Source organism: Zonotrichia albicollis, chromosome 8 (genome assembly GCF_047830755.1).
Source record: "Zonotrichia albicollis isolate bZonAlb1 chromosome 8, bZonAlb1.hap1, whole genome shotgun sequence".
NCBI classification, from domain to species: Eukaryota; Metazoa; Chordata; class Aves; order Passeriformes; family Passerellidae; genus Zonotrichia; species Zonotrichia albicollis.
In genome coordinates this window covers 26616123-26637973 of record NC_133826.1, presented here as the reverse complement: position 1 = coordinate 26637973, position 21851 = coordinate 26616123, and the positions used below count along the sequence as shown (strand labels likewise).

Here is a 21851-nt window from a genome sequence, read left to right as displayed (position 1 = left end):
GTAAATCCATACAAAATGTTATGGCTGGTAAATTTAATCTTCAGCTTTTGTCCGTCTTTGCCTTATCTTCCCCTCAAGTGCTGTGTGCTTTTGCTCTTATCTGGGAACAACAGCAGTTCTTCTCAGTTAATGGAAAATAAATCCTGGAGCAGTTGCTCACATGGAAAAATGGTTTTATAGAGCATTTGGATACTTTTGACTGCGGCACATTCTGCTCTGTGCTGTTCTTGCTCAGCCCTGCCCTCTCTCAGTAGTCACTTGCCAGTTTCTTGCTGTTTCCTTCTGCCCCCTGTGTCTCTTCTGCAGGCACCTCAAGGCTTGTGTACTCCAGGGAAGCACGAAATCCTTAACAACAATTATTATCTCACTGCTGTGTGTCACCAACCTTTAGGAGAAGCATTCTCTGTGCTGGACACCTCTCTGCTGGGTGAGGAGCAGGGTGAGCCCTCAGCTCTCAGGCACAGCCCCCTGTGCACAGGGACATTATCCTAAGAACCCGCTGGAATCAGCATGCACCCCCTTTGGACAGCCAAGCTGCCAAGTCACTGTGTACTGGTGCAGCAGAGCTGCTGCTGAGAACTGCGTCAGAAAACCTGACACAGCAGCTGCTTCTTCCTGCAAACACATTTAAGCTGCTGCTTAAGTAAATGGCTTAGGAAAATAAGCACCTTATCCCCAAGTCGTTTTCCATTTCCATTTATTTTACAAGGCATCGTTCACACAATGATAACAAGGTACTGATCCGAACAATTTTGTAACAATTAAAAAAGTAAACATTTGTTGTGACCAGGTACATTGAATTGCACTTTTAATAACAAGCATTACACTTATATTTCCATTTTGCACTTTATGTAATACATGGATGTGTTACCCAAGTAGTGGTAGTACTGAATGGTTCTCAGCTGGAAAACTTCATATTCATGGAGTCAGAGCTTTGGAGCTGCTCTGTTTTCAGTGTGCTGGAGCGAATCCACCTTAATGGCAGACACAGAGGGAGATGATTATGCTTGATTGGAAATTTTCTGCATTCATATGTCATCTTTTCCCAATTCAAAGAAGCCAGAGCATCTTCTTCCATGGGAAAGCAAGAGTTCCTAAAGCTCAAGAGAGCTCCTGGCACAGCTTTCAAGGGTGCTATAGCAGAATTGCAAACTCAGGGGTTACTGAAAGGCAGGAATTGAGATCTGAAGAAAAATCTGGGAACACCTGCTGTGGTTTGCATTGGTAGTACCATCCATGTATTATATAAAATACAAAAATAAGAGAAACTGTAAGGAAATTAGTACAGCCCAGGATTCTGGTGGTATCAAATGAAATTTATGACACCAAATCCTTTTGATGTATTTATCCCCTTGTCGTTCTATTTCTTATATATTATTCTATATGCAAGATATAGTTCTCCAAAGATACATATATATATTCCTTTACAGGTTAAATAAAAGCAAGTCACACCGGAATAAGAAAATAATAAAAAGTAATATCCTAATTCTGTACCCATTTTTTGTTTTTCAGGTAAAAATAGCATGAAATACATTCAGTAGCAAAGCCATTGGGACCCAGGAGAAATGGAGAGCCCTGTATTCCTGGATAATTGGCCTGTATGTGTGAAGTCACAATCCTGAAATAAACTGTGTAGACTGCTGACCTGGGAAGGATCAGGTCTTGATCAATGCTGAGCATTATTTATCCAGTTGCAAATTCATTGCATTTCCCAAAAGCCATCTGTGGATTAGCTCAGTTCTAAAGGCTGCTGTGACCTCCACCTCCCCTAACACCTGAGAGATCCAAACTTGAGTGTTTCATCATGTCTCTCCTTAGTGTTATTACCTGGAAGGAGCTAATGGGACAGTTCCCAGTAGGATATTAGCACAATAGACAGACAAATAAATTAGTTTTAACCTCTGTGTTTGCACATCTGGTGCAGCCCCTTCATCAGGGTCCAGCTGGGACAGGGGGTGCTTGTCAGCCACAGCAATCCCCCAGAGCTGAGGGAACATCTCTGCCCTCTTCACAATCAATAAGACGTGACACTTACTATAGTTTTCTCTCCAGCAGCTGGAAGAACACCAGCACTGTAAGGTAAGAGTGCTTCTGGTATCAAAGCCAAGGTGTTTAGGCTTAGGAGATGGGGCAGAAGTTGCCAATTATCCCTGAGTCTAACAATAAATGAAAATCCTCTGAGTAAATGAAAATCACCTGATTGCAGCTCTCCCACACATACAAGTAGTTTCATGGATTTCACTGCAGCTACTTAGTAGAAGGAAGGGAACAGCCCCACCTTGATCCTGTGAAGAAAGCATGGCATGTGACTGCCAAATGTTGATACTTTGGAGCTAGTAAATGCAGATTTTTATTTACTCCTAAGCTACCACATTCAGTCAATGAGTGGCATCAGGACCCTGAAGTCAATGGGGCACTTCATGCTTTGTGAAGGGGCTGAACTCCTGCAGTTCTTGGCTTTTTATCTCCATCTCTCCTTGTAAATGGCTGGCTTTATTTCAAGTTGTTCTTAACACAGTAGCAGAGATGATCATTTATCTTCAAAGAAATTTCAAGGGCCAACTAAGAGAAGTCATTTAAAACACCTAACAACGAAAAAAATACTGCATACCTGTGTAAGCACTTTAACTTAGTTGTAGTAATGTAACTCAGCTGTAGCCAATTAAATCCTCATTAATGGATGGGACAAGGGTGGGTTTATCCACTGGCAGTACTGATTTCATGGCTGACCACCTTTCCTGAGACTGTTTCTGCCAAACCCTAATGCAGATGCACCTCAGGGATTTCACAGTTTCTTGGCTTCTCTACACATGGTATTTTATTTTTTTATTTTTATTCCTCTCCAGGTACATTTAGAAACGTAAACTAAGTGGAATAAGTCCTATTACTTTAGAATATTAAGTTTGGTTCACAAAGATAATACAAGACTAGTTCACAAATGTACCACATAACTAAACCAGCCTTGCTTCATTTAGCCTGTAAAGTGTTATAGTCAAAGGAAAACCAACATTTTAAAGTGAAAAGAAGGACTTCCCCCCCGCCCCCCCCCCATATTGGGCATCACAGGAAGAGATTATAGTCCAACAAGATAAAAGTTGTAGTAAAAATATTCTTTGGAGGTTTGTTCCTAATCAAAGTAAAGACTTTATTTCAGAATTATGCATTCTTAATAAAATTTCAAAATAGGTTTTAGTTCCACATATCTATTTATAAAATTCAAATTAATTTTAATGAAAGTTTGATCTGAACACATAGTTTACTACCGACTCAGGGAAAAAAGGTTGATCACTCCAGACTTAGGAGCTATGTTAGCTGTTCCAGTGCCACATGGAAACAGCAGTTTCAGTGAGACCTTGATGATGTTTCCTGCTGAAAAGCTGAGCAATAAGCCAGCTATCCCTGACAAATCCACCAAGGATATGTGTGTAGGTGGTTCTGTCACTAAGAGATCTCTTTTCTTGCAGGAAACTAAATTTCCCAATAGCATCTATAGTCAGCAGATAGAATTTTAGCTTGCCTGGTTTAACCATGGAGTCCTGCTCCTTTCCTTCATTCTGAATATTTATCAACATAATGCCATAGAGCTATTTTCTTACTCTTTCAGTATATGCTGAGAAGATGCAGTTTCCACCTAAATATTAATCTTCCAAATGCCATTGCTACAAATGCTACCTTGGATCTACAGCTGGAAGGTGGAAATTGTTTAGTGCCTTTAGGGTCATTGCTTTCTGAAACTTCCTTTGGGCGAGGTAAGCCAGCTTCCATCCGCACAAGGGCTTGAACTCATCATGGCTAGCAGGTAGCAAAAACTTCCAAAGTCAGAAAGCAGCTACACTGAGAAAATGGATGTTGTGTCAAAGCTCATTCTGTAGAATGTGGTGACCTTATTTACCAGTTCATTTTGATGAATTTGGAGAGTCCCACTCCCATGATCTGCTCATTGGACCCTTTGAGGTGATTTAACTCATTCACTTGACAAAAGATGAACTGTAGGGGGATAAATCCACCCACATCTTCTTTTGTTGTTGTTTTTAATTATCTCCAGTACATACTACAAGGACAAGGGACAAGACTGTACAATGGGTGAGCAGGAGTGAGCTCTTAACTCATCTGCTCAGGGAATCACAGCCTAACACATTTCTTTACTCATTCTTACTGAACTTTTCCAATAATGGTTTTAAATCCACTTCTAAGTATGATTTAAGATAAATGAAATGAGAAATTCAGACACTTGTCAAATAACCAGTTTCCCTCATAGGCACAGTACTCTCAAATGCAACAATCAGATGTTCACCAGGTCTCCTTAAATGTCACTTCAGATTTATTATGAATTCAGATTCACATTCTGAATGTGAGACAGAGCTGGTAAGTGAATGACTAACACTGGGTTTAGTCAGTGGAGAGAATGGAAACATTTATGCAAATATTATGAGCAAGACAGTGACAAGGGAAAAAGACCTTTGATAACATTTGCAAAAGAAATACCTTCTATTTTTTCCCCTTTTGTTCCTCACTGTATTAATAATTCCAGATAATCACTGTCTTGAAGGTACATTTTAAAATATTAAAGTTTTTAACCCCTTATTCTTAGAAGAGAGAACTGTGTCAGGATGGTGATTATATTTTGATCTTGACTTCTATCAGCTGACTGCCTTGTGGAATTTTTCCTTTGGCACTGGTAACATTAAATTAGTACTACCCTGTCGAAAATAATTCACAATTATGCTTGACAACAAAGCACAAGATGGGTATTATTAAATTTTATTGTACAAAACTGACAATGTATGGCATTCCTTAGAATTAAAAAAAAAAAAAAAAAAGGATCAAAACAGAACTAGTGTCCCTGGAAAAATCTTGTAAATGAAACAATTAATACACAACATTTAGTCCAGCAATGACATTTACCTGCAAGACCATCTTCAGACATGACACGTATAATTAAAAAAATATTCCATCAGTTCAAGCAATAGTTTAATTTTCCATGAAATAAGTATTTCTATGAACACTTTATGTTTAGTCAAAACAAATGCTTTTGAACTTTCTTACCTTAAGAGATATAAAACAACCAGACAGGTTTGGGAATCACCAGAGAAGTCTACCCCCACAGGAAAGTCTAGGGCTTGTATTCCACTTGAAAATGCTTGTTTTTATAAAAATAAGTAGTACCAACAAAGTGTTTCCTAACCAAACACTTCTAGCAAACAGATCTTGTTTCTGTGGTATTTTATTCATCAGTGCAGCACAAGCCTCTTGGGTGTTTTATTTGATACCTCATTTCTGTGTCAAATTTGGAATCTGAATATAGACCCAGGGCAGTTTTCATTACTTTTATTAACAAAACCTACCCTTTATTGCACAGGATTTACAAAAGGTCAAAACCATGCAAGGTCTCTGCTCTGCTTCTCAGCAAAAGCATCAAATAAGTGTCAAAATGGTTCTCCCTTTATCCCAGTGGAAGGAATTATTCCTTGGAATTCTGAATATAAACATGAATTTTAAAAAGGGAACTAGGGAACTTTAGGTTAAATTCCAGTTGGGCTGTAAATAGCTTTTAAACAACGGTGTTACAAAAACTGCACTACTTGTATTTCTGAAGAAGAAGCAATCCAAAGGAAGGAGCTGTAAGGGAAGCTCATAGCAATTGTGCCAGGAGAGCACAAGCCTACCTTTGCTATGGCCTAAGCTTTACAAAAAGTGCTTCTCTGCAGGATGCAGTTGCTGGGATAAACTTCTGAGATGGTCCCAGGGCCTAAGTTATCCTCAATGTCTTACACTGTGCTTCCTAGGGAGAGATTACGCTGCAGTACTGTACATTTTCCATTCTCTCTCTTCCTCTAGAAGAAGAAAAAGCTTCTATGCAAGACAATAATAATTTCAAATTAGATGTGTATTAAAGACCTAGTTTTGAAATATTTATTTAACATCTAGTAATATAAAATAAAGTGTAAAAGTATGAAGGTATCGGAACGTGGCTTTCAGCAAGGCAGTATGGGAAGTAGGAACTCAACATAAACCAGGACTTTTTTCCCCCCCTTTGAAAAAGGGTCACATCAGAAAATGAATGAAAAACACTGAAGAATTTCACTTCAAGCCTGCACTCCTGCCTCATTGTCCTTTGCCCAGGAGGAGAGAGCAGTGGAAGAATCCTCCCAGGTTTGTGTTGTTCTTTGTGCTCTGGGGCCGCCGTGGCTGGACTATGTGCTGCCCTCTCTGGGAGGCACCGGCGGCTGCGGCGGCGGCGGTGCCTGTGTGCCTGTGGCCGTTTTGATAGAGTTCAGCGTTTTGCTAAACCAAGAGTTTTTGGCAGCTTGGATTTCATTCATAAGGGCTCCTCTCTGGTGCTCCAGCTCCTAAGAAAGCAGAATAGTCAGAATTGATCAAAACCTCATTAATTAACAAAGAAGGATCTTCACACTCAGTCCCTGCAGTCCGGCACTTACTTCCCTTGCAATCTCCCAGGCACTGGGGAGAGAAGACATTCAAACTGCCGAAACAGCACAAGATATTTAGACACACACAAAATCATCCTCTTCTTTTTAAGACAGCTTTTTTTTCTGGAAGTTCAGATATACAGGCATGCAGGTATGTGCTCCCTTTTGGAACAATGTTTTGTGTGATTCAGAACAATTTTGGACTGAGCATGAGGTTAAGGTGACCACCCTGCTGTACTTCAAACAATTTTTTATATGATTCAAAATAATCTTGGGCTGAGCATGACGTTAAGGTGACTGCCCTGCTGTACTTGGATTACACGTACCTGAATTTTGCACTTGGCTTCCACGAGCTGCAGTTTGGTCTGTGCAAGCTCCAGCTCCATCTCTCTCAGCTGCTTCTTCAGTGCATCCTTCTCATCGTCTGTCTCGATGCCTTTGTTGTCCGTGCTTACAGCAGGCACCTTCAGTGCCCCCTCCTTGCTGAAAATCTCACTGCAGTGTTTGCAGGCCATCACTTTGCCCTGAAATACCCAGAAAGCTCATTCTTAATCCATGTTACAGGAGTTGCTGTACTTCCTGGAAGACCTATTTTACTTGTCAGACTGCCTCAATCTCAAATCATCAAGTACTGCAGTTTTTATAATTGGCATGAAAAGAATTTGAGTAGTTCATGAACAATTTCCAGGGTACGTTAACCAGTATAAAAATTCCTAAAATTTACTTAGTATGCTCTAAGCACACAGACTTTGCTCCTATATTAGAGTCTTCTTGCTACCAAAGCTTTGTAATATTTATGTCAGCACAAATCAGAAGAGTAAATTATGTCTGAGTAGATGAAACAGCTGGCCTGGCTTGCATAGACTAAATCAGGCTATTGAGCTATTTCAGCAGAATACAGGAACATCAATCCTAGAATTATTTTATGTTATTATCAATAACATTATAAAGTCACTAAAAAGTAACAAATCCAGTTCAGCTTGAGTACTAAAGAAATATGTAGAAGCTACAGCATAGGGTAAACAACTCTGCCTAGTCAGAATTATTATTATTACTAATATTATTGTTATTACCACCTATCAGAAAACTTTTAACTCTTATGTAGGTGTTCCTGGTAAGAGTTTAGAGAGGGGAGAGGAGCCCCTGTGAATATTCTGGGGATGACCCTAGCTGTGCCATTTGGTTTAATTACTTAAACCAATTCTACTTTAATTACAGAAACCCAAATGTATAAACTTTGTCCAATCTGGCCGATTCCAATCCCTCTGCTGTGCACACTTGAGAAACAACATGTTTTGTCTTCTTTTTTTTCCTATTTAATAAAAACATCCAAGTAAATATTGTTTTCTCTACGTTTTTACCAGAAGCATATATTTCAACAGCAAAAAGAAAAGCCAAGTACTAAATACACTTCCAGTTTGAGAGTTCCACAGTCTCTGATGCAAGAAAAAGAACCATGAAAGGAAATAAACCCTTTCCTTGTTTACATCTGCTGAAAAATGCATGTGGGGCTATGTGCTTTAAGTTCAGCTCCCATTTCAGTTCTGTACCCCTGGCATTCAGCAACACCTGTGTCAGGAACACCCCCTGTGCAGAGACATTGTTCTCACCTTCACAACTTCCAGTTCATCCTTACTGGCTGCTTGTTGCTTCTCCAGCCTGGTGCTCAGCTGGGAACAAATCTGGAGCAGAGAAAGCAGTCTCTTAGCTCAAGTTTATTATGCTGAAGTGGAATCTGTGTGGTTTTTAACAAGGGTTTTTGCTAGAACCAATATTTCTTAAATTCTGCCTCAGTGTATGCATTCCCCCTGTAACAACTCCACTGCTGCTGCTAATGATAAAAATCCAGCAGTAATCAATACAGAACCAGAATACAGAGACAGGGACATTTTATGGATGAGTTGGTTTATGATGTTTGTACTGCATTATGTCACAAAGTACAGAAGCATTCACCCTACAGTACTAAAATTAGCTGAAAGACAGGTTATTCCTGACTGCCTAATTAGGAGACTATTAGGAGAGCCACAAAAAGATTTATGACAAATTACAACATTGCTCTCTGAAAGCCTGAAAGGTGGAGCTTGTTTGAAGGATGACATCTGCAATGCTGAAAATTCAGCTCTTGTAACAGGTTGAAAGAAGAAATATGAGAGAGGGTCTCTGGAATGGTACCTGTTTATACTCTGCAATAATGGCTGTGGTTTTCTTGATCTCAGATTCTGCCTTCTCCAGCTGCTTCCTGAAGACTTCCTTCAGCTAGGGATTGAAGGAGAGAAGTTACACAGTACACTGACAGAACTTCCCAAAACGTGTCATCACATTGTTTTCTTTGTGTCTGGCTGTGTTTACAACAGCTCTACAGCTGCTGCTTATGAAATTCCAGTTCTCAGACAAGTGTCTGATTTACTCAGTTTACAAATACTGATTATATCAGTGATAACCAAGAGGTCTATACTGTGGTTATAACCTTTATCTCTGGTTAGAGAATTTTCCTGTAACTTAATTCCCATTCTCTGTGTTAAATGGTGGTATATCACGGCCCACAGAACACAAAGAAAAGCATTACTATTAAGTGGGGTTTACTGATTTAGTTGTTGTTTTTCTGCACAGTGTCACAGCAGGTTTGGCCAGATTGTTTGTTTGTTTGCAGATGGAACAAGAAGAATCTCTCAACACTGTCATTTCCATAGCAGGAGGAAAAAAAAATCTGTTTGGATCTGTGTCACTGAGTGAAAACACAGCTAACTCATCCTCCTTCAGAACCACTCCACTTGGAGAGGCCTTGGAGTAGGAAAAAAAGCTCACTGCCTTACTTATGGCAAACCGAGAGCTCCATTTTAGAGACACACAATGAATTAACATTAATTGTTGCAGTCACTGTTGCCAAAGAGCAAAAATAAAAATCAAGGTATCACTTTCGAAATCTGCATGTTAGATATACAGGATTACAGAACAAAGACTGAGAATTTTGCAGCTGAGTAGAAACCAGGTTTAGTCAGCAAACTTCTCCCACCCCTGTTCTTCTGCTGTTGGCTTCAGGCAGGAACATTATTTAAGTGATCCAGCAGCTGAATCCAGAATGGGCTCTTACAAGGCAACAACACCTCCAGCTCCTTCATTTTGATGTTTAAGAGGTCTGATCACATCTCCTTAGCTGAGACTGCTCACCACCAGTGACAACAATCATTACAATGCTTGGAAGAGGATAAGCTATGAAAAACTAAACATTCAAAGCTCAATTTAAAAAAAAAAAAAAAAAACTACTGAAAAATGTACTTTGGAAAAAAAATTCCCTGGCACTACAAACTTTTACTTTAAACTGCATTTTGAAGACAAAATAATTTTCGCATTTACTAACTAAATGGTAAAAGCTGGAGAATGCCTTACCTGAGCAGTTTCCTCTTCCTGCTTCCTTTTCTCTTCCTCAGTCTCCACTAGCTTCTGTTTGGTCACAAGAAGTTCCTTGTTCAAAACATCTGCTTTGTCTTCAGCCTGGAGTCAGAGACACTTGTGTAAGTCAGATGTTCTACAAACACACTGGGATGTACAGCTCAGAAATACACCAGGTTCAGGTTTTAGCATTGCCTTTTCCTGCCTTCTAATGGCACATGTAACTTTTTGATATGAAATCCCTGTTTACTGAATTATTTCACTATGATTCAACACCTGTGCAAAAGGACTTTTGGCCAATTGTTTACATATGTCCAGGTGGCACATAAACAGATAATATATCCTAGCACAAACAGTGATGTACAGAATATTTTTGTTAGGAGCAATATTAATCTAAGTGAGGGCAGCACAATTTACCTCCTGTGTAATGTCAAATAACTCACGCCATTTTTTAATCTGTGAGCAGGGAAAACATAACTGTAAAATACTTAGGTGCATTGTACCCTACAACGTGATCAAAGGCAAAGGCAAGTGTAAGAGACTATCAGGACCACCAGGAAAATAATTTATTGGTGCAAATAAGTATTACGTGAAGAAACCTGATAATTGAGAATATAATTTTCTCTGGAAGGACCAAGCTTGTGGTGGCACACACTGGGAATCCTTTGTTTTTGTGAGCACTGTCCTCACTGATCATCAGGAGAGAAATTCCAATATATCCAAACATTTCTCAATGTTTGAATTTATTCTGTAGGCCTCCCCAGCTGGCAACACACATAGCAGTCACCACCCTTCCTGTTCAGTAATGAAGTCCAGACAGGAAATGGTTGTGGCCAATTAACACTGACTTTGCTGAAATTACAGGAGGGAAAAGGGCATTGGAAACAAGTAACCACATAGAACTTGTCTCTGAGCTGAAGTTTGGTTTTCTACTGCAGGGGGGGTATAAGCCCTTCTGCCACAGTAACAATGATTAACGAGGATATCAGTGGTGCAGAACCAGCTCCACCATCTCTGGGACTGAAGAGATGGATTAAGGATTTCTTCATTGCTAAGTGTGTATAAGGCTGCATGGGAGGGGAAAGGAAAACAAACGGTGCAAGAATGGAAAATTGATGAGATTAACATCTTAGAACAAAAGTAGGGATTACAAGGATATTTATGATGAAAGACCTGTTTAAGATATGCTTTGAAGGAACTTCAAATTTTTCCTCCTTTTTTGTGCTCATTCCAGTTTCTCCTAGCACCTGCAGTGTAGAAAGAGAGGGTTGAATGTGTGGTTCTCTGAAAACCATTGTGTCTGGGGCAAAGGGCTCTGAAAGCTGCTGCCCTCCACATTCCAGTCTCCACAGGGAACACCAGCAGTTATCAGTGAACACCCAGGAGCCCGTTGAATTTTTGGTGCTGTGCCACTTCATTATCTCTGAATTTTTTTGGCTGTACTAGAAGTGCTGTGAAAAACAGATCCACACAGACATTTTGCAATGCTTGAAACTACTCTCCCAAGAACTACATGACACCTTTTTCAAGGAAATGTTTGTTCTTTGCTATCTGCCTAAAGGTTATGGCCTACATTTTCTAAACTACCCCAACGGAGGAGATGCAATCAGTCTTGGCCAGACCCCACTGAGTGCCTACAGTGGGACATGGAAATCCAGCTGAGTGCAGCTAGGAGTGAGGCTGACAGGAAAATAAAGACAAAAATAATTACACTTTGAATGTGTTCATGCTTCCACTTGAGCACAAAACAGGGCTCCTCCTGAGCTGGGAGCCAGCTCAGTTCCCCTTACCTGGTCCAGGTCATTCCTTAAGGCAATTTTGCTGGTCACAAGCTCATGGGCAAGGTCATCGTTCTCCTGCTCCAGCCTCATGCTTGCTTCTTGGAGCCTGCGGTTCTCCCTCTGTGCAAAGAGAGGAACAACCAGGAAAGGAAATTAATCCTCAGGAAGAGCAATGAGCAAGTGCATGGTGTGTGCCAACACTGAGAAGGCAGGAGTGCACATTAAGACAGGACTGCTGCTCTGGGAAACAACAGTGAATTAAGCCAGCAGTGCAAATGCAGCTATTCCACTTCCATCCCACTGGTTTGTGATGTGTAAGGGACACACTGGTTGTAGTGTTTCCCTGTCAAAAATAAACACTAATCTCTCCACAAAAGCACTTGGTTTCTGCTTGCTCATCATCTTAAGATATCAGGCAGATAAATCCCACCCAGCAGCAGCGAACAGGGACCAATTAACAGTTACTCATAATAATGCTTCCAAGCAAAGTAGAAAGCTGCCCTGCTCCACTTTACAAAATCCTGCCTGCAGGGATCCATAAAAATAGTCCACTTTGTAGGTGAGGCAGTGCCAACTTCCCCTCTCCTGTGGGGCCAGCAAAGAACAGCATTCAGCAGGGAACTCCCTACAGCTCCAACATCCTGTGTCACCATTTGTGCACTGCTCTGCACCTCCTGCTAGTGACACCAGTGTTCCTTACAGTGCCAGGTGGAGAGGGGAGCTCATCCCTCAGCCCAGCACCTGCTGAGGGCAGTAACAGGAACACAAAATGCACAACCTGGAGGCTGCAGGCTCTTGCTTCACTGCCCTCCCTACCCACTCCACACAGGCAGAAATGACTATCTGGAGCATTAACCACAGGAGGTGAAGGAACAGGAGAATGAACAGTCATTAATGTCTTTTAGAAATCTGTGTCTGCTGCTCTAGAGCTGAGAAAAAGAACCATATTCAAAAGATGCCTGTGGGTCAGTGGACTTCTTCTAACATCAAATACAACTCCTCATTTTCAGAAGAACACAGCCAGGTGGGACAGACAAGAGGTGCCTTCCTCCAAATGGATTTTATGAGAAAAAAACTGTGCTGGCTTTCCATCACTGTCTATCTTTTATACCAAACAGGCTGCAAAGGGAATCTCTGCATTATGGAAATTCAAGGAAAAGCACCACGTTCATATGGGAACTCATAGGTGGAAAAACAATAACCTATATGCTGAGATTTCAAAAAGGACTTTATAACTATAGATAAAGATAATTTTGTTCTCCAAAACAGAACAGTGAAAGTCCAAATATATCAATTAAAGTCCATGATATATAATAACATATATATTAGCTCTTGTAACATTTTTCAAGAGTTGTTCAGTGAATGCATTCCTACAAAATGATTTCTTGCATAAGTTATTCACCTGTTTTCACTTCTCCCTATTCACCAGCTATGAAATTGCAATTTTTTTTTCTGTTGCAAGCAGATTTTGCATGTTCGCCTTAAACAAAGCCAGGAGCTCTGAGAGGATGCAAATAAAGGTCTCTTCTGTGTGGGAACTTCCTCTGTGGCAGGAAGTGGAACCTCTACAAATTTTCTCTTGTTATGTGACCCTATTGTGTAACTAGAATAGGCACTGCCCTGTACAGGGAAGTAAGATGGTTTCCCTTCCAAAAGATTGTACTTTGAATAGCTTGTTTTGTACAGAAGCTAAATAAAATGCCTTTGTCTTAACACAGCTAAAATAACCACTGCTAAAAAACACACAACTTTAGGGATCTTTCTTATTTTAAATGCACTTTAGTCTGTTTGGGACAAAGAATTTTAAAAATCAAAAGTAAAATTTTTCTCTAAACATAATATAAGCTTTAAAGCGTAAAACCAAATTGCAGTCAATAATGATAATACTAATAACATCTCTAACACATAAAGATGTGTTTTGTTCAGACCATCTTAGAAATGCTGATTTTAACAGACACGGCTCTGCTGGTTGTCAGAACATGAGTTCACCTAAAACTTGAGACCTGAGTCAGACCAGGCTCTGCAGCACCAATACCTTTTCACAGGGATGTTGCTTAGAGGAAAAAAGCAGAAAGTTCTTATGACTTTGACAAAATAACCGAGTTGGCTTTACCATTTTTGCTCTATCTTTGCCAAAAGCTTCAGTGTCTGCCAAGCAAGGCACGCAGTGTGAGCTGAGAGTTCCTGCTTTGCATTCGCAGACAAGTGGGTAAGCAAGCTCTGTGCTTGGAAATGCACTATCCTCCTCTTAAACCAGTATTCACATGCCAGGCTGGAAGTGAGTTAAAGATCTCTTACCTTGGGCATCCAGTCAATAGCTACAGGATGTTTTTAGCTCATTCACCAAACTCCAGCTGAAAGGCTCTCACAGGACCACCTTTACTCCTCCTCCACCCAGGGCAGAATGCCTGATTAGCTGGTTTGTCTTTCTCAGCTCCTCCCCCCTGGTCCAGCAGTGTAAAACTGCCTCCCTTCTCAGGAGGAAACTCTTTAGTCTGCCTAAGTCTAAATAAAAACTAACAGGACACAGTAAAGACAGAAAGAGCAAACAGAGCTCTTCACACGCAGCAAACTATCTCCATAGGCGGTGAAATGTTTAGCGTTTTATGAAATATGCTCACAATGACAAAGTTCAGCAGATGGAGCTGGTCTGTCACAGCAGGACTCACATCAGAGGCAGCATTTGTAATGGCATCAGCCAACTAGTCAGACCTGCTAGTTGTCCCTGGTGTAAACAGACAGCTTCCTGCCTCCTCTCCACAACACTACATTTACTATGACAACCATTTCCTTCTCCTCAGTCTCAGAAACTGCTCAGTTTCTACAGTAAAATAACAGATCTCTCCTTCCCAAATTCCTCCTCCTGGTTACTGAAGGTGGCCGGTGAAGTCAGGTCAGCTTTTAAAAGGAGGATACTGCATTTCCAAAGAGGACAAACAAAGCTGATACACACAAACACAAATCAACTTACCTCCTGTAAAGTCACAGACCAAATACTGGTTTCAACCATTGGTGTAAAGACAGTGAAAACAGGATATAAAGAAATTTCTAATACAAAAAAAAAAGTTGCTTATTCTTCATTGGGTTTTTGTTAAGAGTTTTAGAGAGAGATGCTCCCGCTTCCATCACACACGGGGTGGAAAGAAGATGACAAACTCGAAAGCAGTAGGCAAGCCTCAGTTCAGGATGACTGAAAGGCTGAACTCCACCCTCTGCTCCCTTCCAGGCTGCACCAAGGAGCAATTCCTGAGGAGATTAGTGGCCATGATGCATCCTCTCTGTGCTGTACAAGTGGGGTGTAATGAGTCACCAACCTCCTTAAGCAATTCTGTTTCTGTTCAGCAACACCCTGTGCTGCCCTTGGCTCGGGGAGGGTTAGTTTCTTTCATGGTGGTTAGTACATGTTGGCTTTGTGCTGGAAAAGGTGTTGATAGGACAGAGATGGTTTGGTTATTGCTGAGCAGGGCTTGCACAGAGCCAAGGCCTTTTCTGCTTCTTGTAGCTCCTCACCAGTGAGGGGCTGGGGGTACACACCAGGCTGGGAGGAGGCACAGCTGATCCCACCTGCCCCCAGGGGACAGTCCAGCCCACATGGCACCAGGCTGAGTGTGCAAAGCAGGGAGAAAAAGAAAGAAGGGGAACCTTGGAGTGATGGCATTTGGCTTCTCAAGGCACTGTATGTGTGATGGAGCTCTGCTCTCCCGGAGATGGCTAAACAACCACCTGCCTGTGGGAAGGGGTGGCTGAGTTCCTTGTTTTCCTTTATCTACTGACCTGCCTTCATCTCAACCCACAAGCCCACACGTTTTGTCACTATTATTCTGGGGATTCTCTCCCCCAACCTTGTGGTGGAGTGAGCAAGCAGCTGCCTGAGTTAAATCAAGACATCCAAACCCCAAATTTCTGAGTGTGAACAGCTCCTCAACGATGGAACAAAAACATTATTAAAATTCACTTTCTGGATGTGAGCAAACTGAGGTCTTCATAAACCCATTGGAAAGGGCCCTTGATGTTGGAGGATCTCCAAAGGAAAATCCTGTGAGCGTCCATCCAGAAACCCAAAAAGCTTTTACAGCAAGCGATCCAGGGAAGCCTCTCAAGGTAAGCAACACAGAGGCTCCTGGAGGCAGCTGTGTTTTCTGTTCGGTGACTGGAGAAGCATTCCCTAAAGTGCCCCAGCACAAGTTTTAAATAAACAACAGACAATGTCCCACAGCAAAACTCATCATGATTTTCCTCATGGTTAACATTCACTTGCCCTGACTGAATAAAAATGATCAGTGTATTCATTTTTGCTTCCCCTTCAAAACAGAGAGAAGGCTGTTACAGAGAAGGCTATGATGTCCAAATTACACATTTATTCACACAACTTCTCCATTGCACAAGGAGGTCGACAGAGGAAAAGGTGGAACAGAACAGCAGCATCTGCTTGCAAAACTCCAGCCCTTCTTTGTACAACTACTTCCTCTTTATTTTACATCAGTTCCCAGGCTCACTTCTGGAATTTTCTCATCAAGTCAACCCAAATCTTCTTACATGAGGCATTCTCAAACACAGAAATAAAACTCCATAATATTTAGAAAAACATCAACCTGAAATCTATTACTATTTTTTCTACACATATGACTCACTTTTCTTCCTAGCTTCTATAGGGAATTTGTAATTTAACTAAAAGTTACAAAATTTGGTGACAAACAACAGTTTAGAACATATTTCACTTTTGCACCTTTTAAAAATCTGACAAAAATATGATAATTTGTTATAAACAATGGAAAATAAAGTGAAAACATTTCCAGAAAAACTTGCACTTTTCCTAAATAATACTTGTAAATACAGAACAAAACAAACACCAAAAAAATGGCACTCTTTAATACTGGTATTCTGGTAAATCAAACACCAACATGTGAAATACGTGCTGGGCAGGAACTGCTGTGTTTAACACAGCTCATGGGAGCAGATGAACTGAACCTGTCAGGCAAACACGGCTGGTTCCTGGGCCAGGCACTGCAATCCCAGCCCATCTCCCTCTCTCTCAAGAGGCCATCAGGGATTTCCTCTGAGGGCTGTGTCACAGGGAGGTGACACTCAGACATCCTTCATCTCCGCAGCTCACTACAGCCTGTGGGTGTGACAAATTCCTGCTGGTAACAACAACCCTAAAAACTATAGCTAAAACCTATGAATTGATTTAAAGCTCTTTTGCTTCCTGACCCATATGAGGGACATCCTGCAGGGATCTCTACTCCAGTGATCCATTACAAGAAACATCCCCTTCCTAGGCAGCAAAATCCTCACTTTTTTTTGGGATGGAAAACTGTAAAAAAGACAAGGTTGTGGGGCACAGCCCACAGAGCAGGAGCTGACAGCAGAGCTGTGCTTGCAGGCAAGGCTGGCTTTTGTCCTTCCCCAAGCCAAGCCTGGCTGGTGGAAGCCCTGCAGAGGTGGTGCCCAAATGAAAAGCATCTCTGACCATGCAGGCTGCAGAGTGCTCTCCTAAAGGACAAGCAAAAAGCAAGGCTGGCTCTCCATGCGCTGCCTGGGAGGATCCACACAATGACATTTTCTTGCTGCCCTTTGGAAACACTCCTGAAATGTCAGTTCCTACAAAATCTCAACTTCACATATCAATAAAATCTAACAAGCAAGAAAAGGAACAAAGAACATTTACAAGCATTTTTCCATCAACTGAAAAACCTGTCCAGACTTTGAAGTTAATATGCAACTAACCTATTACAGGGACTGTCTAATCACAGCATCCTTAAGAGGATCAGATCCAACACAGCTTAATAAAAAAATCCACAGTGAGGTTCAGAAGCACAAGCCAAAACCCTGGGCTGTGATCCTGACTGTGACAGTGACTCACATCAACAGGGCCCACGAGTCACTTCCTATATCCTCATTTGCAGCTTGGGATAATGTTCTTCACAGTGCATTGACCAGGATTACCTAGTTAATATGCTTCCACTGAGCTTTAAAGAACCCTTCTTTGTTTCCTAAGCATTATTTTAATTCCACAGTACTATAAGTGAACCACTAGGAAAATACTTAAGAGTTAATCAGCAGCCAGTTGTGGTTTTTTCCAAATAGGTCATACTTGCTATTGGTTCTCAGCAGCTACAGCACTCCTAAGTCTCATAAACAATAAAATCTCCACCTTTTGACAGCCAAAAACCTACACTTAAAATACAATTTTCTCACAGACAAATGCTTGAAAAAAAAAAAGAGTCAGTTTGACTTTGTACCTGTAAGTTTTCTTTGTCACATTTATGAATTAAGGCACACTCTCTCACCACAGACTTCCATTTTCTGAACGTGGTGCACTTTTCTTATGTTCACAGGCACTGTCAAGCCTGTTGCACTCTGTGTGATTATTCACCCCTCCCCAGCCCTGGAAGACCCCACAACAACCACAGTGGCACTAACATATTAAGGCACAATGAAGAACAGCAGGCAAACAGTACAAGGATATGTAAGAAATGTCAGTTCCCAGCTATCCTGGGCAGCAGGCACTAAAGTGCTTCACCTAGAGCAAACTGAATTGTTCCAAACAGAGTGAGGAATAACCAGATCCCAAACTCTCAGTTAAGGCTGTGCCCAGAGGCAGAGCCTCCAGCACACAAAATCTATGGCAGCAGAATGTAGCTGTGACAATGAAAGCAAATACATTGTAAAGATAAGCAAAGCTGACTTGAAATTGATGAACTGTTCTCTTTCAGTGAACTATCAAGCTATCATATTAACAACTGAACCTTATTTCTGTGCTCCTTTAAAGAGGAATATCCATCACTATTAACTCTATTGCAGTAGTACCTCAGGACCCCAGAAGAGCTCTGGGTCCCACAATTGGTTTTATCTTAACAAAAAAATTACTGAAGCTTGGTATAAAACAGGAATGAATAATAAGGATTGTATCAGCCAAGGAAGAGTTCATCTTCCAAAGTCTCTGTGGATGCCACTGCACACAGCTTGCACTAGAACAATGTGTATTTTCTCCTTTCTGTGTCTGTAGCTGAATCACCCTTTGTTTCTGCGGCTCATGAAGATCTCCCGTAAAAGTGCAACAGCAGGAGAGTTACCTACAAACATATAAACTGAAAGAAGAAAAATATTATATGTGGCTACTTGCAGATGTCTTAAGAGTTACAAATTGTGATTGAAATATTCTTGGGAAAAAAAGACTAAGTCCAAATTTCAAAATGCTTATTCAAGAAAGGGGATGAGTTTGCCTTCACTTCCCTAAGGTCTGCATCCCTGGCACATCCCAGGGAGGTGAGCATGGTACACACACCTCTACTTAACTGCTGAAGACAGCTCACTCCTGGTGGGATTTACCAAATTCCCATAGAGCATCTCCCTACCTTGTATCTGTCCATAGGATCCTCCTGCTGCAGCTGGCTCTCTCGCATTGTTTGGTACTCTCTCTCATATTTCTTCAGCTTTTTCGTTGGCACCTGTGGAGCAGATTTGGGAAACATGTGTTTAAAAATGAGAGGAATGCTAGAAAAGCTGACTGAAAGCTCTCCCTACCAACAGGAAACTGAGGAAGTGCTGGAGAGCTGCTGCTGAATAAAGTCTCTCCCCACTGTCCCCCCTCCCCTAGTCATTAAGCCCTGTCAAACACTTACCAGTACAGCTCACATCAGAAATCTTTCTGTGCCCACTGCTGCTAATTATTCAGACATTTAAAGGGAAACAGAACTGGAGACATTTTAGTAAGACTAACAAGAAGAAAAAAAGCACAGACAAGTGGGAGAAGAGGAAAGAGGAAAGCACATTTTGATACATATGATTCACCGAAACAATGCTTTAGCAAGACAACTGTTAAAAGTGAGATGAGAACAAAGGAGTGCTCATACAAAAGGACCAGACAATTCCCTGGGGGAGATCCAAGTAATGGTTTTATTGCTGAGAGAGTATTAATGTCTAAATTACAGCCTGTGACCAATGCCCTCATGAAGTCTGGCATCAGAGCCCTCCCAGGCACAGATGGAGATGCTGCAGTGCAAGCCAGCAGAGAGAGATGGCTCAGAGAAATCACAAACAAATTTGGTAAACAGCCATGCAGAAAGGTCAAAACCCAGGCTGCTGGATCCTGGGAACACTTCCACTTCAAACACTGATCAGAAGGAGCCTGTGTTCTTTTCAGCAAAGCATGGGGAGCCTCTGCTTTCCCTTCACCTTCTGGTTGGGTATGCAGTGCTCCCATCTGTCCCTGGAGACCTCTGGCAGCATTACACAGGTCACCTTCTGGCAGCTGGAGAGACCCCTACTGCCATGTACCACCAGGAGTATAAACACATGCTTTCCCTTGATCTGTCATGCAGATATTCCTATTGCCTGTATTGATCATGCTTAGCTGTCCCTGCTGTGAGGACATGCCACTGTCACCTTGCCTTAGGGCAAAAACTACAGCCAGTGAGCAGAGATCTGAGTTTCTGTGTAGTTTTGGAGCTGTTTTCTCTTTACTGGTTGTGAGCAGAGATGTGAATTTCTGTGTAGTTCTGGAGCTGTTTTCTCTTTGCTGGTTGTCAGCCCAATGCGTCTTTGCTCTGCAGCACCCAAAGGGACCAAGCAAGTGCTCAGCACTGCTGCAGAGGGAGGTGCAAGAGGCAAACATGAAACCCATGACCTGTAAAGCATTGATAAAGCAGCACCAATTCCCACAATTACTGATGGAACCTGAAATCAGCCCCCTTAAAGCAAACAAAGAGAAAATAATAAAGATCAAAACACGAAGTACATTGGGCAAACATACAAGAAAATTTCACTTTGATGACACTTAATAGGGCAAAACACCATGAAATGAAAGTGACTAAATAAGAGATGCTTTTATACCTTTCAACTGAATAATCCTCCTAACACAAACCCAGCCAACTTTGTCTTGGCTGCAGCCTGAAACTGTTGAAGCAATTTAATAATTGTAAGAATTAGAAATAATTTCAGTATAGTGTTTTAAATGAAACAAACCCATCCCTGCTCTATCCCCTCCTTTCACCAGAATTACTGGACTTTCATTTAGAGAACCAGATCAAAGCTCTCCAGCTGAGGTGTGATAAGGACACCCTCCAAACACAGTTCTCAGGTTGTGCTGTGGAGTTTTGTGCTCCACTATGCAACCAGCAGGACATAAAGATAAATACAAGGGAGATTTTGTGGTGCAGCATGGCAGAAAGGCACAACACAGGTGTAACTTAGATGATGATTTGTTCAACCAAAGATGTTCCTGATTCGTGATGCTTTTCATTGAAACCTTTAAAGTGCATACAAGAACTAAGTTTCACTACACAGTGAGACAGACAAGACTCCTGTTCACACAGTGAGTGCTTCAGTAAGAATCCTGCCATCGGACGGAACAAGAGATGAAAGATAGATTTTGTGTCTGTAAATTGATTTTGTGTGTGTAAATAGGGAGATAAAGGTGGAAAGTGAAGGTGAAGATTTCACAGTCCCAACCCTTTACCCCCCTATTCTTATGTGAGCAGTGCTGCCCACCTTAGCCTGGCACTGGGTGTTGGGGGCTTCCTCCTCTCACAACTGCCAACCATTTCTTAAAGCCTACTAATTCATTCCATCAACACTTCTCATCTCTGTACTCTCCTCGCTTGTATTTCAGTTCCCAGCTGTAAGCAGGACCACGTGTGGGTGCTCTGGGGCCCTGGAGGGATCAGCTCCCTCATTCAGCACCACAGAGCCATCCACAGCCATGGGCTGGGCTGAGGGTTGGCCTGGCACCCTCTCCAGCAAGGAATCAGCACAGCAACACTTTCCTGGGAATACTGACAGTAAATAATATCTGAAACAAGCATCAGATCATGCAAGCATCAGGCATGACATAGGAAACAGCTTCCAGCTCTTTGAAAGGTGATAGTGACTGATGTTAGTATCTATTTATGCTACAAATCTTAACTGGGAAGTACCTAAACACAGTGAAAATCTATCTTAAGGGGAACTCCCACCACAAACCAGTCCAACTAATCCACTTATCTTGTAAAATAGAAACTGGAGCAAGTACGCCCAAGAACTTTGGCAGGGACTACACAGCTACTGTCTATTCAGCCACATTTCTCAAAGGAGTTTGATAATTTATTACAGCACTTTCTTCTTCTGAGTATACACTAATAAATGGAAAAAAAAATTTAAAAGCCCATTTCCATATTTCCCAATTTAATTCCCTGAAACAGTTTGTGAATTCAACAAGGGATTTCTCAGTAAGCACTTCCATAAGTAAGTGCACAGTGCTAGCTATGCT

At 41.5% G+C, this 21851-nt stretch overlaps 1 protein-coding gene across 9 annotated transcripts in view; it reads right to left on the bottom strand.

The window, feature by feature from the left end:
• Positions 1–1341: 1341 nt before the first annotated feature.
• Positions 1342–21851, bottom strand: part of RABGAP1L (RAB GTPase activating protein 1 like) — a 229200-nt gene continuing 208690 nt past the window's right edge. For 6 of the 9 annotated variants that reach the window (XM_074546319.1, XM_074546320.1, XM_074546322.1 and 3 more), the window contains 7 exons: positions 18961–19053; positions 11612–11722; positions 9819–9923; positions 8604–8687; positions 8042–8113; positions 6758–6955; positions 1342–6350 (listed from right to left, as the gene is read on the bottom strand). In XM_074546319.1, the coding sequence (XP_074402420.1) occupies positions 6195–6350; positions 6758–6955; positions 8042–8113; positions 8604–8687; positions 9819–9923; positions 11612–11722; positions 18961–19053 (819 nt within the window). In that variant the 3' untranslated portion in view covers positions 1342–6194. Of the gene's footprint in view, positions 6351–6757; positions 6956–8041; positions 8114–8603; positions 8688–9818; positions 9924–11611; positions 11723–13900; positions 18694–18960; positions 19054–21851 lie in introns of those variants that run through there. The other 3 variants (XM_074546321.1, XM_074546328.1, XM_074546327.1) reach the window with 2 other exon arrangements.